Source organism: Schistocerca gregaria, chromosome 5 (genome assembly GCF_023897955.1).
Source record: "Schistocerca gregaria isolate iqSchGreg1 chromosome 5, iqSchGreg1.2, whole genome shotgun sequence".
Classification (NCBI taxonomy): domain Eukaryota; kingdom Metazoa; phylum Arthropoda; class Insecta; order Orthoptera; family Acrididae; genus Schistocerca; species Schistocerca gregaria.
Genome location: NC_064924.1, coordinates 487142327 through 487159700, shown reverse-complemented (window position 1 = coordinate 487159700; position 17374 = coordinate 487142327). Strand labels below are relative to the sequence as shown.

At 41.1% G+C, this 17374-nt stretch overlaps 1 protein-coding gene across 7 annotated transcripts in view; it reads right to left on the bottom strand.

Annotated features, from left to right (window-relative positions):
* Nucleotides 1-2347: 2347 nt before the first annotated feature.
* LOC126272628 (nucleolar protein 8) overlaps nt 2348-17374 on the bottom strand; it is a 79858-nt gene continuing 64831 nt past the window's right edge. For all 7 annotated transcript variants that reach the window (XM_049975591.1, XM_049975592.1, XM_049975589.1 and 4 more), the window contains 3 exons: nt 13926-14230; nt 12043-12264; nt 2348-2880 (listed from right to left, as the gene is read on the bottom strand). In XM_049975591.1, coding sequence (XP_049831548.1) covers nt 2699-2880; nt 12043-12264; nt 13926-14230 — 709 coding nt within the window. In that variant the 3' untranslated portion in view covers nt 2348-2698. The remainder of the gene's footprint in view (nt 2881-12042; nt 12265-13925; nt 14231-17374) is intronic.

Genomic DNA, 17374 nt, shown 5'->3' with positions numbered 1-17374 from the left:
TAGGGAAGCCATGAACAACTATATTATAATTTGGTAGCTACTGTTGGTGACCTGATCTGTAGTAGAGTGACCCCAGCCTCCATTAGTTTGCTGTTCACAGGGCTAGTTTGACAGGCTGCTGTTGCAAGTCGGATCTCATAGTGGTGTATCAGATCCAGGAACCACAGTACTGAGAATATGGCGAACAATATGCTAGACTCCCATAATCAAGATGGGAGAGGCAGGCCTTCGTAAAGTTGCAGAAGGGTAGTGTGGTCTGCATGCAAGCTGGTGTTACTGAGGCAGTGAAGTGTGGTAAGTTGTAGCCAGCATCTTTGCCTCAGTTGGCAGCAAAGATGGGAAGCCACATTAAATGGGCATTGAAGACCAGTCCCAAAAAGTGATAAGTCGGCACCGCATTTAGTAATGTAAAAAATCAGAAGCAGGCCCAGAGACCCTATCAGGTAAGGTATCGAGGATGTGGTGTCACCATGTGATGTCATAAACCTTTTATAGGTCAAAGAAGACAGCAATAAGGTGTTGACATTGGACAAAAGCTGTCCAGGTGGCACACTCCAGGAAAGCCAAATTGTCAGCAGTGGAACACCTTAGCAAAAACTGCCCTGGGATGGAGCCCAAAGACTCCACGACTCAAAGAGCTAAAACAGCTGCTAGCTCAGCATGTATTCGAGCAACTTCCAGAGAACACTGGTGAGACTAATTGGGCAATAGCTGTCCATCTCTAGGGGCTGCTTACCCAATTTCAGCAACCGGGAAAACAGTGCTTTCTTGCCACTGAGATGGGAACTCACTCTCACTCCAGATATGGTAACGTAAGATGACATGGACAATAAGCCAATAAGTGTTTGAGCATTTGGTTTTCGATGTGCTACAGCCCTAGGGTACAACAGGGTGAAGGGTTAGGGCACTGAAGAATTCTCACTCACTGAATGGAGCATTATAGGGCTCCAGGTGGCATGTAACGAAAAATAGGTGCATTTGTTCCACCCGCTGTTTGAGGACATGAAAGGCAGGTTGACAGTTCTCAGATGCAGAGACTCAAGCATAATGCAGAGCAAAATGTTCAGTGACAGCGTATGAGTCAGTAAGGCAACTCTGTTCAGTGAAATACCAGGTACATCAGTGTGGGGCTGATATCCATAAAGGCATCTGATCTTCATCCAAATCTGCAAAGGAGGCGTATGTGGCCCAATGGTTGAAACATACAGTTGCCCGGATTCTTGCTTCCATTATTTTATGAGGTGGCAGGCGCGTGCTTGAGGTGGCCAACCTGGCCATGGAGTCATTGTAAGGCAATGAGGTGCTGCATCGATGGATGCAGTCTCTAATGACCTCGGCAATTTCAGAGGTCCATCTGGTTACATATACCTGGGGGGGGGGGGGGACCCGAAGAATAGGGTATCGCCAAGTTGGCTGCCAATAGAATGACTGCTGTTGCACTCGAGACAGCCATGCCAATATCACCATGTAGCGCAAGTGAAAACACCCAATCAACAGTTTTGAGAGCCCATCAATGGGTGCGTTAAGTTCTGTGTGCCACAATGAAGTGTGTGGGGGCACCAGTAATCAAGAGACAAAGATCAAGATCTGCCAGCAAGTTTTCGAAGCCTTTAATGCAGCCAGTGACTGTGGTTACACCCCACAAAATGTTGAAAGCCCGGGCTTTCTCGTATTTTTATGCGCATGCGCATTAAGTAACTTCCTATTTCTTGCGCATGTGCATAGATAGCGTGTCTAGCTGGTAAGCGAGCTACCGTTTGGTTGCCGCAGTTTGCGACGGGACACGGCCCATCGAACACATGCTGATGTGAGGTGGAGTGTACACCATTAAGTTAAGTTATTCTTTTGACTTTGTTCACATGTACTTTTATGTGTCATCTTTTTCTTTTATAAATGTATAGCTATGCTGAGCTTTTAATTATTGACAAAGGTCTTTATAGACACTTTTGAGTTTATTGTTCTGAAGAAGGTGTAGTTATCTACACCGAAACCTAGGTAAACACTAGGTGTTTTTTCGCAGTCGAGGCGGATCTCAGTCCATTAATATATTAACAAACGATTGCTGACGCGCTGCAATGTTGAAGGTTCTTATACACCTTCAAGGCTTCACTTTGTTAGTGATGAAGCAGTGCAGGAGATGAGGTTGTGGCTCTGTCAACAAAGTAAAACCTTCTACAGTGATGGTATCAACAAATTGATGTCGCATTAGGAGAAATGTGTTCATTTAAAGATGTAGAATGATAATTTAGCTTTTTTATTTAAAAAGCTTTAAGAGTTTTAACATAAAAAATTTAGAGGTATTACTTTTTTCAGCACACCCTCATAAACGTAATGTTTACACAGTGCCTTCAGTTTCGCTGGCTTTATTTCCCCTGTTGAGATTAATAATTTAAAATTCAGTTACAGTAAAATACTCTTCATTTTATACAAAGTTTATGTACAAACTGATCTTCTACAGGTAATATTAAATAAAAAAATATACTTGTGATCAGTTATCCATAGTCTCTTCCCTTTTAAATGTGGTCTTATAAAGACAACAGCTTCCTATGTCTTGCAAAATAGATTTCTTCACACACTCGTTATAAAGAAACAGCTGTCTCCACAGATAAAGCACCAAAATTAAAATCACAAATCCATCAGCACCAAACTGCACAACACAAATGAGGTACATTTTACGTAACATGTAACCTTAGTTATCTTAATGTTTACTTTTTTTCCCTGCATATTTTTTCTTCTGGCCACCAAGCTTTTTCTTCCAAGGTCTTTTTTTCCTCATGTTGTTCTTTATTTTTGCTCTAATGATTAGCTTTAACTCCCTACGCCTTTTTGAAAATTCCTCTTCTCCAATCCTTTTTGCTGTTGTGATAAACTCTAGTCCCTCTGAAAAAAGTTAATCACTCTGTTACAGTAATGCAAATTTATTATGTATAAAAATAGTACTGTTAGTATGTTTGTCACGTGAAAAACAAAAGTTTACAACTCAATACAATGTTATTTTAAAGTAATATACTGTACTATAAAATAATAGCAGCTGTGAAACATCTGTAAGGACTACATAAGAGTACTTTTATGCTGCAGCCTCGCTGCTGACATCTCGCTGCTTGCACATCACACCTCACTACTCGCCAGGAACCTTGTTATGCTTACACTGCAGCCTCACTGGTCGCTGGGAGTAATTACCCTGCAGCTATTTACATAGCTAGCAGAATGCTAGCAGAGTCAAACAGAGCACTGCTGGAATGACCTTGACGCAGCCCATCACTGCTCAAGTTTCCGGACATGTGGCAATGATTGTGATATGAAACACAAATGTGCTTGATATCACCACCTGGCGAGATCATGCAGCGTGGCAAGCAGCAATGATGCAGGTCAAATGGGCTGGTGAGACTGTGGCCTTGTTCCTGCACCACCAGGCCATACCGGTGAGCAACAAGCAATGATGTGGCAGCATAAACACAGTGTACTACATCTAAATCCCTTTCACTGATACACTATCATGATTGTAGTTCCAGAGAGTACTTAGCACAGGTGGAGACTGATGATAGATCACCATCCTTACTATTTCTGACCTGCATATACCATCACAATAACAACACTACCTATAACGCCATCTATCAGACAAGTTTCTTTATGTTCTGTACAGCACACATCATGACAGTTTTACCCCTAAACTTAGCTTTATTCTGAGTACTCTCATAATTCATACCACAAGGAATGCCTTCACTGGGGCTCTGAGATCACTCAGTAAGTGCCAATCTCCAAATAGAAAAGTTTGGAGTTTGAACCCCAGTCAGTCCTGGGACACTTGTTCATGTCCATTTCCATGTCCCACTTACTAGCTTGTACACTGTTAAGCTTGAGGCTGTTGAAAGCTAGTGAGGGCACTCCAAGTTAGGAAACAAAGACATCATGTAGGCAAAACTGACAGTTTTTGGGTTACCAAAGATAAATGGTAACGGTAGAGTGCTGTGAATTGCAGACACTTTGGGCAGCTGTCCCAGGGTAGAAGTTTCACTTCACAGAATTAACTGGCAACAACACTTAAGACGCTGCTGTAAGGTGTTACAGCAGAAGATGATCACAAACAGGCAAGTCTTAGCATAGGCAGCAAGCTTGATACTTGCTCCTGAGAACAGCAATGTCAATGCGTTTCACAGGTCAGAGTCAGATGAGAAATGGATAAAACCTGATGGAACACCAGATCCTGCAATGGTACTTTGACTACCGTGCCTCCGCCAATACAAAAATATGATTTCCGATCACGCATGCAGAAGAGCGCTGCGCCAGCGACCGATTTTTATAAATAATTTTGATCCTTTTTTTTTTTTTTACTTTTGCATAGGTGTTTGTTTTTAACAACTAGTTGATTACTCTCTTGTCTTCATACATTCAGGACGTGTATTTTTCAGTGCTGTGTTAAATTTGCTTTTAAGTGGAAATTAAAACTATATTACGAAACGAAGTTATTTCAGTAGTGATACGAAATGGTTATCGCCAAATTTATAAATTAATCTTGACAGTGACAACTTAAAGAAATTTTCATCAGACGCAGAACAAGAGGACCAGCAAACAATGAGAAAAAGGACATCCTACAAAAAAATTACGAAGTATTCCAGACACAGCCACGAAGACTATATTATAATAAATACTACGTTTCTAACAGAATTATAAGGTAAATGTCAACTTATTTCTGATGCTATTTCCTTACAGTCGCTTTTTGTAGTGTTGCCGACCCGGTCTGCCATTCACGGTCAAATTACAGCACTATCTCAATCAGTAATACAAAGTCCGCCTTATCCGTAACTTATTCCATCAAAATTCAAAACCCACTCAGATTTTCTATTTTGTATTTTCATGGCAGAACCACGAGGAAAGGAAACACTACAATCCCACTCACAAAAGGCCTCAGAGTGGAGCCAAGTGAAGGAGAACACTGTTGTTGCTAGCCATAATATGAAGGGCGGTGATGTTTAGCTGTCAGCTGAACACTGTTGCTACCAAACTTCGAGTTACTTATGTAAAGGCCAGCAACCTCCCCAACTACAGAGTAGGAGGAGGGAAAGGATCTGAACATGGTTGGCCAGAAGCACTAGGGATACTCGACCCAACACCATGGCGGACTGATGACTCTGAGCCTCTTATAAGAAGAAGCACTTGCACTCTAAAGGCATCAGACAGGGAGAGAAGAACAAAAGAAAGAAGCAGAGGTAAAGAGATCAATGCCAGATAGCAGAAGATGCAGCCAAGGCAGCCTGTCTTCACATGACACGAGGGGATCGCAGGAATGGTCAAAGTGAAAATGAGACAGAGTAGCGGGTGCAGTTCTTAGAGGACTGCCGGGCAATGACCAATGGCGACACTATGGTCCAGTAGCAGATGGCATGGGGCACCTTCAAGAATTTTCAACAGCAGCCAGGCAGGCTGTGAGCAGTGGGTAACATCCCAGCACAACAAAGCTGAAGACAGTGCAACACAGATAGCATCATGCCATCACGTCCCATCCATCTCAGCATTCCACTGCACAGTGCCTTCAGAAGCGGCACTGTCGTAACTCATCTCTGCACAGCTCATTAGTAACCGAGGTCAGTCATGGCCTCAATCAGAAACAAGAGGAACAGCAACAGCAGCAGCAGCAGCTAACATTACTATCAGTGATGCCCTCAAACTTATTCCTTGGTTTTCGATGGTACGATACCTGGATTAAATGAATTTTTAAATAATGTGGACATAGGTTTAGAACTAGTGAGTGAAGCAGATCATCTGATGTTATTACAATTAGTAAAAACTCCTATTCTGGGTCTTAGATGAAATAAATTGCCCGTGCATGGATTATTTTCCATTTGCGAAGTAGTAAGACATATTTTGTTATAAATTTACGGTTGTAAGTGTAGCTTACATTTCTACAACTGTAATATGTTTTGCAGTAGGCAATCAAAGGGTGAACTGATTGCAGATTGGGCCCGTAAAGTAGATTCAGTTGAGTATCAATTTCATGGGCTGTCCACGATCAAATGCCAGCATCATAACTGGCAAGATATTTTTCATTAATACGAAAATTAAGATGAGCAGTATTCATTCAGGAAATCTATGATGAGTGCATACACACAGTTGTGCATGCAAGGGATGAAAACATCATCCTAACTGAGGCCGTCGAAGTAGCTTTGACAGAAGAAACGGAAATTATCACAACCAAAGAAAAAGGGTTTAGTGATAAAAATCCTCTGAGCAAAGTGGGAAAAGTAGCCATTAAGTGTTTTTTTTGTGTGTGTGTGTGGGGGGGGGGGGGGGGGGGGGGGGGGGAGGGAGGGAACACATCTGTTGTTGTTTTTGTGGCCTTCAGTCCAGAGTTGATGCAGCTCTCCATGCTACTCTATCCTCTGCAAGCTGCTTCATCGCCCAGTACCTACTGCAACCTAAATCCTTCTGAATCTGTTTAGTGTATTCATCATCTCCCTCTACAATTTCTACCCTCTGCGCTGCCCTCCAATACTAAATTGGTGATCACTTGATGCCTCAGAATATGTCCTACCAATCAATCCCTACTTCTAGTCAAGTTGTCTTCTCCCCGATTCTATTCAGTACCACCTCATCAGCTAAGTGATCTACCCATCTAATCTTCAGCATCCTCCTGTAGCACCACATTTCGAAAGCTTCTATTCTCTTCTTGTCTAAACTATTTATCATCCACGTTTCACTTCCATACATGGCTACACTCCAAACAAATACTTTCAGAAAAGTCTTCCTGACACTTAAATCTATAATCGATGTTAACAAATTTCTCTTCTTCAGAAATGCTTTCCTTGCCATGGTCAGTCTACATTTTATATCCTCTCTACTTCACCATCATTAGTTATTTTGCTCCCCAAATAGCAAAACTCATTTACTACTTTAAGCGTCTCATTTCCTAATCTAATACCCTCGGCATCACCCGATTTAATTTGACTACATTCCATTATCCTCGTTTTGCTTTTGTTGATGTTCATCTTATATCCTCCTTCAAGACACTGTCCATTCCATTCAACTTCTATTCCAGGTCCTTTGCTATCTGTGACAGAATTACAATGTCATTGGTGAACCTCAAAGTTTTAATTTCTTCTCCATGAATTTTAATTCCTACTCCGAATTTTTCTTTTGTTTCCTTTACTGCTTGCTCAATATACAGATTGAATAACATCGGGGATAGGCTACAACCCTGTCTCACTCCCTTCCCAACCACTGCTTCCCTTTCATGCCCCTCGACTCTTGTAACTGCAATCTGGTTTCTGTACAAATTATAAATAGCCTTTCACTCCCTGTATTTTACCCCTGCCACCTTTAGAATTTGAAAGAGGGTATTCCAGTCAACATTGTCAAAAGCTTTCTCTACGTCTACAAATGCTAGAAATGTAGGTTTGCCTTTCCTTAATCTATTTTCTAAGATAAGTTGTAGGGTCAGTATTACCTCATGTGTTCCAACATTTCTACGGAATACAAACTGATCTTCCCTAAGGTTGGCTTCTACTAGTTTTTCCATTCAAATGTAAAGAATTCATGCTAGTAGTTTGCAGCCGTGGCTTATTAAACTGACAGTTCGGTAATTTTCACATTTGTCAACCCCTGCTTTCTTTGGGATTGGAATTATTATATTCCTCTTGAAGTCTGAAGGTATTTCGCCTCTCTCATACATCTTGCTCACCAGATGGTAGAGTTTTGTCAGGGCTGGCTCTCCCATGGCTATCGGTAGTTCTAATGGAATGTTGTCTACTCCAGGGGCCTTGTTTCGACTCAGGGCTTTCAGTGCTCTGTCAAACTCCTCACGTAGTTTCATATCTCCCATTTCATCTTCATCTACATCGTGTTCCATTTCTATAATATTGTCCTCAAGAACATCGCCCTTGTATAGACCCTCTATATACTCCTACCACCTTTCTGCTTTCCCTTCTATGCTTAGAACTGGGTTTCCATCTGAGCTCTTTATAGCCATGCTTGTGGTTCTCTTTTCTCCAAAGGTCTCTTTAATTTTCCTGTAGGCAGTATCTATCTTACCCCTAGTGATATGTGCCTCTACATCCTTACATTTGTCCTCTAGCCATCCCTACTCAGCCATTTTGCACTTCCTGTCGATCTCATTTTTGAGACGTTTTTATTCCTTTTTGCCTGCTTCATTTACTGCATTTTTATATTTTCTCCTTTCATCAATTGAATTGAGTATCTCTTCTGTTACCCAAGGATTTCTATTAGCTCTTGTCTTTTTACCTACTTGATCCTCTGCTGCCTTCACTATTTCATCCCTCAAAGCTACCCATTCTTCTTCTACTGTATTGCTTTCCCCCATTCTTGTCAATTGTTCTGTAAAACTCTCCCTGAAACTCTCTACAACCCCTGGTTCTGTCAGTTTTTCCAGATTCCATCTCCTTAAATCCCCACCTTTTTGCAGTTTCTTCAGTTTTAATCTACTGTCCATAACCAATAGATTGTGGTCAGAGTCCACATCTGCCCCTGGAAATGTCTTAAAATTTAAAACCTGGTTCCTAAATCTCTGTCTTAGCATTGTATAATCTATCTGAAACCTGTCAGTATATCCAGGCTTCTTCCATGTATGCAACCTTCTTTTATGACTCTTGAACCAAGTGTTAGCTATGATTAAGTTATGCCCTGTGCAAAATTCCACCAGGCGGCTTCCTCTTTCATTCCTTACCCCCATTACATATTCACCTACTATTTTTCCCTCTCTTCCTTTTCCTACTATCAAATTCCAGTCACCCATGACTTAAATATTCATCTCCATTCACTATCTGAATAATTTCTTTTATCTCATCATACATTTCATCAATCTCTCTGTCATCTGCGGTGCTAGTCGGCATATAAACCTGTACTACTTTGGTAGGTGTGGGCTTCGTATCTATCTTGGCCACAATAATGTGTTCACTATGCTGTTTGTAGTAGCTTATCCGCAATCCTATTTTTTTTACTCATTATTAAACCTACTCCTGCATTACCCCTACTTGATTTTGTATTTATAACCCTGTACTCACCTGACCAAAAGTCATGTTCCTCCTGCCACCGAACTTTACTAATTCCCACTATATCTAAATTAAACCTATCCATTTCCCTTTTTAAATTTTCTAACCTACCTGCCCGATTAAGGGATCGGGCATTCCACACCCTGACCTGCACAACGCCAGTTTTCTTTCTCCTGATAACAACATCGTCCTGAGTAGTCCCCGCCCGGAGATCCAAATGGGGGAATATTTTACCTCTACTGTATTTCACCCAAGAGGACGCCTTCATCATTTAACCATACAGTAAAGCTGCATGCCCTCGGGGAAAGTTACAGCTGTAGTTTCCCCTTGCTTTCAGCCATTCGCAGTACCAGCACAGCAAGGCCATTTTGGTTAGTGTTACAAGGCCAGATCAGTCAATCATCAAGACTGTTTCCCTGCAACTACTGAAAAGGCTGCTGCCCCTCTTCAGGCACCACATGTTTGTCTGGCCTCTCACCAGATACACCTCCATTGTGGTTGCACCGTAAGTACAGCTATCTGTATCGTTAAGGCATGCAAGCCTTCCCACCAATGGCAAGGTCCATGGTACATGGGTTGGGAGGGGGGGGGGGGGAGGGGGTGGCTCATCTATGAATTCGCAAAGGTAATATTAAATGCAAAATATGTGGCAAATTTGGGAATTTAATGAAGACTGCAGCTTGAGAAAAGAATTTGTAAAGTAGAATTAGTTCCAGCTCGTTTAGAGCCAGAGACTCCAAGGCCAGTAAGATTCAAAAGTTGCAAAAATATTGGGACATAGATACCCTATTCTTGTAAGACAGCGAAGCCAGTTGTGTGTTTTGCAAATCACAGGGCAGGGGACATGGCCAGAGAATGTACAAAAATGTAAGATATTCTGTGAAAAAATGAAAAGCAGGAAAATGAAAGAAGTATAATATTACAGTTTCCTCAAGCTCAATTAAACTTTGAAAGTAAAAAATGGGTTCATAGAGTTGACTTGCTCACCGAGTACATTTTGCTTATTCAATATGAAGTGCCTGTAAAGCCAGGTTGGTTACTGACCAAACGAAAGTATAAAAATTAAGGGTACTAGCAGTCTGGTGATACATATCTATGGGACGGCCATTTCAGATCTTGGAATAGATGGGGAACTAAGTTTGAAACGTGAGTTTCATTTGGTAGGAGGGGAATTGGATATTCCCTAAGCTAGTTTAATTGGTTGAGACTTCTTTACGGAGCATGTTGAATTAACTGATTATACCAAAAGAACCCTGTGGATCAGCAGCAGGCCAATAGAATTGTGTAAGGAGATAGAAGCACAAGGACGCAAGAACAGGGGCTTAGAAAGCCACAAACAGATTTTGAAACTGCAAACTGTGAATGCAGTACAGTTCACAGTTCCCAGAGTTGCTCAAACAAGACAGTAAACAAGAGTACATTGAGGAAATGTTAACATAAACCACTTACCAGTAGGCAGACATGTCACTGACAGGAAATGGAAGCTACAGAGCCTAAAGCTAAAATAAAGATGCATCCCCATGAGAAGAGGATTTTGAGGATAAAAGTTACAGATACTAGCTAAGAGAGGGCACTGTTGAGAAGCAACAGACATGCTGGTGAGAATGTGATAAAACTCTTTAGCAATTAGTGTTAAACACACAAGAAGAGGTGATTTCTATTCAGATGCCTCACATTTAAAATGGAAGAAGTGCCACAATGTAGCACTAGTCTGAAGCAGACTGCGCATAAGGTAGAAAAGTCTCAAGTGAGAAAAAATCAAGAATTAGTTTATTAAAAGAGAACTTATGGTTACATCATTTAAATGTTGTACAGAAGCAGCCCATAACAGAGTTGTGTTCTGCGTATCATGATGTATTTCATCTGCCAAGAGGTTGAAATATACAGATACAATTCAGCATCAAATCAAATTTATTCCCAAATCTGAGGGACAAGTAATTTGCTCCTGTCCTTACAGAATATCATAAGCGTTACAATAGGAGGTAACTCAGATGTAACAGGATGAAATAATAGTGCCTTCAACTAGCTCCAGGAACTTTCCATTAATAACACTCCAAAAATTTGGATGCATCTGGTAACAATAATTGGAGAATGGTAACCAATTAAAGAAAGCAAAATGACAACTGTGAACACACTCTTCCCACCCACCCATATCTATAAAATTTTGAAAGGTTTGGCCAACACAAAATATTTTTCAATACTCGACTAAGGAATATTATCAGGCATTATTACATCAAAAAACCCAGAATTTAATAGCTTTTAGTGGACTGTACGTGTATTATATTTACACAACAATGCTCATCGGACTTTGTTCTTCAACCGCCACTTTCTAAAAATTGATGAACTCAATTCTAATGGATATACAGGGTGAAAAAATTGCTTATTCATTTATATAACATACTAATTTTTGGAAGTAATCTCTGGAAGAACACATGTTGAAATCGCAGGTGGATAAATGAATTTTTAAGGAAAGAGGTCCATATCTGGGACACGTCTTAACCAAAAATTGGTTAAGTGAGACCCAAACAAGCTAAAAGCAGTGGTGGAATATCCTCTGCCAATGCGCACACCCGTCTCTGCTCCTCCTCCTTCCCCTCGCCCACCTCTCCCACAGCCTCCTGACACTTTGCCTAGTAGCCTTGTCCCACTGCCAATGGTAGAGGTTATCTGTTCATAAGATACAGCTGCTTGTGTGAATTTTGTGTGTGTGTGTGTGTGTGTGTGTGTGTGTGTGTTTTCTGAAGACTACTTTGGCCAAAAACTCATGTGTAACTGTCTTTTCGTTGTGGCTGTCTGCAACTCAAAATGTCATCTTTATGGTGCGTAGTAATTTAAACTTTTCATAATATTATCACTCTATTAGTTAGCCTAAAATATGTGGTAATGTTAGGTAAATACTCAGTTATGTGTTGTCTATATGTTCCTTTGTTAGTATCTCAGTTTCCACAGTTTAAAAATATGTGACTATTTCCCAGTTCCAACAGAGTATTTTTGTAGTAACAAATTATTCATACATATACTTTTTTCCCCCACAGCTTACCTTTTAGACGGGCATCATTTTCTTTAAAGAAGAATGAACTGGTGGCCTTCATATTTTCAGAAATAGTTTCATAACTGTTCTGATTTGACTCTGTTGATTTTTTTACCTCATATTCATCTTCAGAATCACTAGAATCATATTTGAAAGGATTCCGTGACCAGCCAATTTGTTTTTTCTTATTTAATTCAGAGTTCTTGTATTTTTCTTGGGAGGACTGTGCACCTATAAAGGCAAAAACTGAATAATCTATGAAGAGTCAAAAACAAAGAGAGTTTACATATTAACAGATAATTCACATGACACATGTAATTATGAACAGTTACTTTACCAAATGAAAGAACAGAGGCTTACTACAAACACTAGTGTGAATGCACTATTTGTTGTACACATGAGGTCAAGAAATCATGATAAGGCTGACTCAAAATTTAATACTAAATCTTCATTTAATGTTGTCTAATACTAACTGCGTGACAGTACTGTTGTTCACCTGTCTCTTGGGTGAAGAGTAACTACTACAACTTTTCACACAATCAATTCTGAAGCTGTGTCAAAAATGTAACTATTCTTCTTTTCATACTGCTACATATATTCTTTATTCTGGAACTTTTATTCATATAGACAAAACCTTTAAGTGAGTGGACAAATTTTCATTCTAGACCCTGGATGGTAGTGGAATAAAACAAAAAGCTTACTGGTATATGAAAACTCTTGACTTACACTACAAAATTATTTTCAAATTCCATTCCCGAGCATAAATGACTATAAGGTGAGAGGTTGTCATAGAACACACATTAAACTCTTCATTACAGACATGTTAACGAATTGTCAATACAACGCCTCATATCTTAGTAATATTATAATAAAATTTTTGGAAGTAGACAATTTAATAACACGAACTGAGGTTTTTTTTATTAGCATAAAATTTACATGAAGAATTTTTAGGATGTGTCTCCTTAAACACTTGTGGAAAGATGAGAGGGGTATTCCAAACATAACCACATCAACAAAGCCAAAATCTATTGGTACAAAGCCAATGTGAACTGGAGCAATTTTGGGCAAATTATGCACTCTTGCCAATAATATAAGTCACACAAATTGAGGCCACATTAACAAGAGCTTTATTTCCAGATTTTATCTCTTCAAATTTCTTGAGAGATAGTGAAAAAGAGTGCTTTCACACCTGCTTTGAATCAGACAGAAAATGATGTACCCAAGATTCACCTTCAGTCACTGTCCCTTCTGGAATGCCTTGGTCTCAGGCATGTTACCTCCGAACTGGTCAAAATGCACCACCAGCCTCTGTCCCTACAGGTTACCTATTACATTCCTGGCAAGCAGTAGGCACTAATTCATCACACACTCTTCTTTACAAAATATGGAATATCTCTTCCAACACACATAGATAAAACATGGGACTCATTTAAAATTGCTTTCTCAGTGCCCGATATATTCAGCAATATTGTCAAATTTACTGATAATGGCTCATTAACATGGTTTCTAACAAGGGCATGCACCAACATGGAAATGTTGCTATAATCCATGCACCATATGGAGGTGTTGCTATGATTCATACATACACTCCAAACACTTCAGTTTGAATTTCATTTGGGCCAAGTCTTTTTACTACCAGAAAAGAGACTACAGTTTGCTCCTTTTGTGTGGGTGATGCTATAACAGGTGCCATTTCTGCTCATCACCAGATGGTGCTGCTATTAGGGCAAGGGCTGCTCTAACTCACACCTGGAAAAAATAATGGGTCTACTTCCCGGTACTCCCTGGCTTCCTAACCACAATAATATGGTGACAAAATCCTTCTGTGTTACTTTTCAGTATATTCATACACTCAAGTTTACACATTGAAATGTTTTAAATTTAGTACAAACCTTTATCATCTTCTGTGGACCCAAACATTTCAAGCAGACTGAACTGGGCATCATTTTGAGTTTTGCTCTTTAGGGTTTCTTTTAGTCTGTCTGTTACATTGTAAAATTTTTCTTTGGAAACTTCCACTTTTGCAGGTTTCTCATCTTCAACCTCATGATCTTCCTCATCCTGCATTTTCAGACCATTCTCCACATTCATTTTTTTGCTTTCATTCTCTATTTTCTCAGGTGTTGAAACTGTTGCAACCTCAAATCTCTTATGATCTGCTTTCAATGGATCAAACCTTAGCATGCTCCTACTATTACTGAAACAGAAAGATGGCAAAGGGTAATACTGGAGGTTCACATGAATTTTGCAATATAGATATCCCTAAATAATGCAAATAAAAGCACACACAGTTACTTACAGGAAAGTGTTCTTAATGTCAAATATCAACAGTGTATGCTTACAAATGTAAATTACTATTTCATAGTGTATACATAGACAAGAAAGAAAACTCCTGGATTTCTCTGTAAAAAAGTACTTTTTCCTGGCCGAAAATGCACTTTTCCCAGGTGAAAGTACATTTTTCCCTTGTTAAGTGACAATATACTATTCCTCAGAGCTGTACAACATATCAATCTTTCAAATGATGAAAGTTTCATACACTGGCATAAAACTGCCTGGTACTTTAGGAAACAAATCCCAGCAAAAACCAGAGCGTTTTGGAAAGATATTTGATGTGTGACAACATTTACACTAACATATGTTTGTATTACCAAAGTCTAAACATGAATTCCAACATCAATTCCACCAATACAGAATGGTAGCTTCCGAAGCACTGAAATCAAGATTAAAATGCGCTTTTGTCATGCAATCTCATCGGCAAATGACACCAGATATTCAGAGCATAAGACAAACAGTAACATCACCGTTAAGCAGTGCAAACACACAAATAGGAAAAGTTAATGGTTTGAATTAATATACATATGGTACAGTCACAAGAAAAGCTAAGCTTTCACATGTAGTATGATGTTGTTGTTGTGGTCTTCAGTCCAGAGACTGGTTTGATGCAGCTCTCCATGCTACTCTATCCTGTGCAAGCTTCTTCATCTCCCAGTACCTACTGTAACCTACATCCTTCTGAATCAGCTTAGTGTATTCATCTCTTGGTCTCCCTCTACGATTACTGCCCTCCAATACTAAACTGGTGATCCCTTGATACCTCAGACCATGTCCTACCAACCGATCCCTTCTTCTGGTCAAGTTGTGCCACAAACTTCTCTTCTCCCCAATCCGATTCAATACTTCCTCATTAGTTATGTGATCTACCCATCTAATCTACAGCATTCTTCTGTAGCACCACATTTCGAAAGCTTCTATTCTCTTCTTGTACAAACTATTTATCATCCACATTTCTCTTCCATACATGGCTACACTCCATACAAATACTTTCAGAAACGACTTCTTAACACTTAAATCTACACTCCTGGAAATGGAAAAAAGAACACATTGACACCGGTGTGTCAGACCCACCATACTTGCTCCGGACACTGCGAGAGGGCTGTACAAGCAATGATCACACGCACGGCACAGCAGACACACCAGGAACAGCGGTGTTGGCTGTCGAATGGCGCTAGATGCGCAGCATTTGTGCACCGCCGCCGTCAGTGTCAGCCAGTTTGCCGTGGCATACGGAGCTCCATCGCAGTCTTTAACACTGGTTGCATGCCGCGACAGCGTGGACGTGAACCGTATGTGCAGTTGACGGACTTTGAGCGAGGGCGTATAGTGGGCATGCAGGAGGCCGGGTGGACGTACCGCCGAATTGCTCAACACGTGGGGCGTGAGGTCTCCACAGTACATCGATGTTGTCGCCAGTGGTCGGCGGAAGGTGCACGTGCCCGTCGACCTGGGACCGGACAGCAGCGACACACGGATGCACGCCAAGACCGCAGGATCCTACACACTGCCGTAGGGGACCGCACAGCCACTTCCCAGCAAATTAGGGACACTGTTGCTCCTGGGGTATCGGCGAGGACCATTCGCAACCGTCTCCATGAAGCTGGGCTACGGTCCCGCACACCGTTAGGCCGTCTTCCGCTCACGCCCCAACATCGTGCAGCCCGCCTCCAGTGGTGTCGCGACATGCGTGAATGGAGGGACGAATGGAGACGTGTCGTCTTCAGCGATAAGAGTCGCTTCTGCCTTGGTGCCAATGATGGTCGTATGCGTGTTTGGCGCCGTGCAGGTGAGCGCCACAATCAGGACTGCATACGACCGAGGCACACAGGGCCAACACCCGGCATCATGGTGTGGGGAGCGATCTCCTACACTGGCCGTACACCTCTGGTGATCGTCGAGGGGACACTGAATAGTGCTCGGTACATCCAAACCGTCATCGAACCCATTCCTAGACCGGCAAGGGAACTTGCTGTTCCAACAGGACAATGCACGTCCGCATGTATCCCGTGCCACCCAACGTGCTCTAGAAGGTGTAAATCAACTACCCTGGAAAGCAAGATCTCCGGATCTGTCCCCCATTGAGCATGTTTGGGACTGGTTGAAGCGTCGTCTCACGCGGTTTGCATGTCCAGCACGAACGCTGGTCCAACTGAGGCGCCAGGTGGAAATGGCATGGCAAGCCGTTCCACAGGACTACATCCAGCATCTCTACGATCGTCTCCATGGGAGAATAGCAGCCTGACTTGCTGCGAAAGGTGGATATACACTGTACTAGTGCCAACATTGTGCATGCTCTGTTGCCTGTGTCTATGTGCCTGTGGTTCTGTCAGTGTGATCATGTGATGTATCTGACCCCAGGAATGTGTCAATAAAGTTTCCCCTTCCTGGGACAATGAATTCACGGTGTTCTTATTTCTATTTCCAGGAGTGTATATTCGATGTTAACAAATTTCTCTTCTTCAGAAACGCTTTCCTTGCCATTGCCAGTCTACATTTTATATCCTCTCTACTTCGACCATCATCAGTTATTTTGCTCCCCAAATAGCAAAACTCCTTTACTACTTTAAGTGTCTCATTTCCTAATGTAATTCCCTCAGCATCACCCGACTTAATTCGACTACATTCCATTATCCTCGTTTTGCTTTTGTTGATGTTCATCTTATATCCTACTTTCAAGACACTGTCCATTCCATTCAACTGCTCTTCCAAGTCCTTTGCTGTCTCTGACAGAATTACAAAGTCATCGGCGAACCTCAAAGTTTTTATTTCTTCTCCATGGATTTTAATACCTACTCCGAATTTTTCTTTTGTTTCCTTTACCGCTTGCTCAATATACAGATTGAATAACATCGGGGAGAGGCTACAACCCTGTCTCACTCCCTTCCCAAACACTGCTTCCCTTTCATGTCCCTCGACACTTATAACTGCCATCTGGTTTCTGTACAAATTGTAAATAGCCTTTCGCTCCCTGTATTTTATCCCTGCCACCTTAAAATTTGAAAGA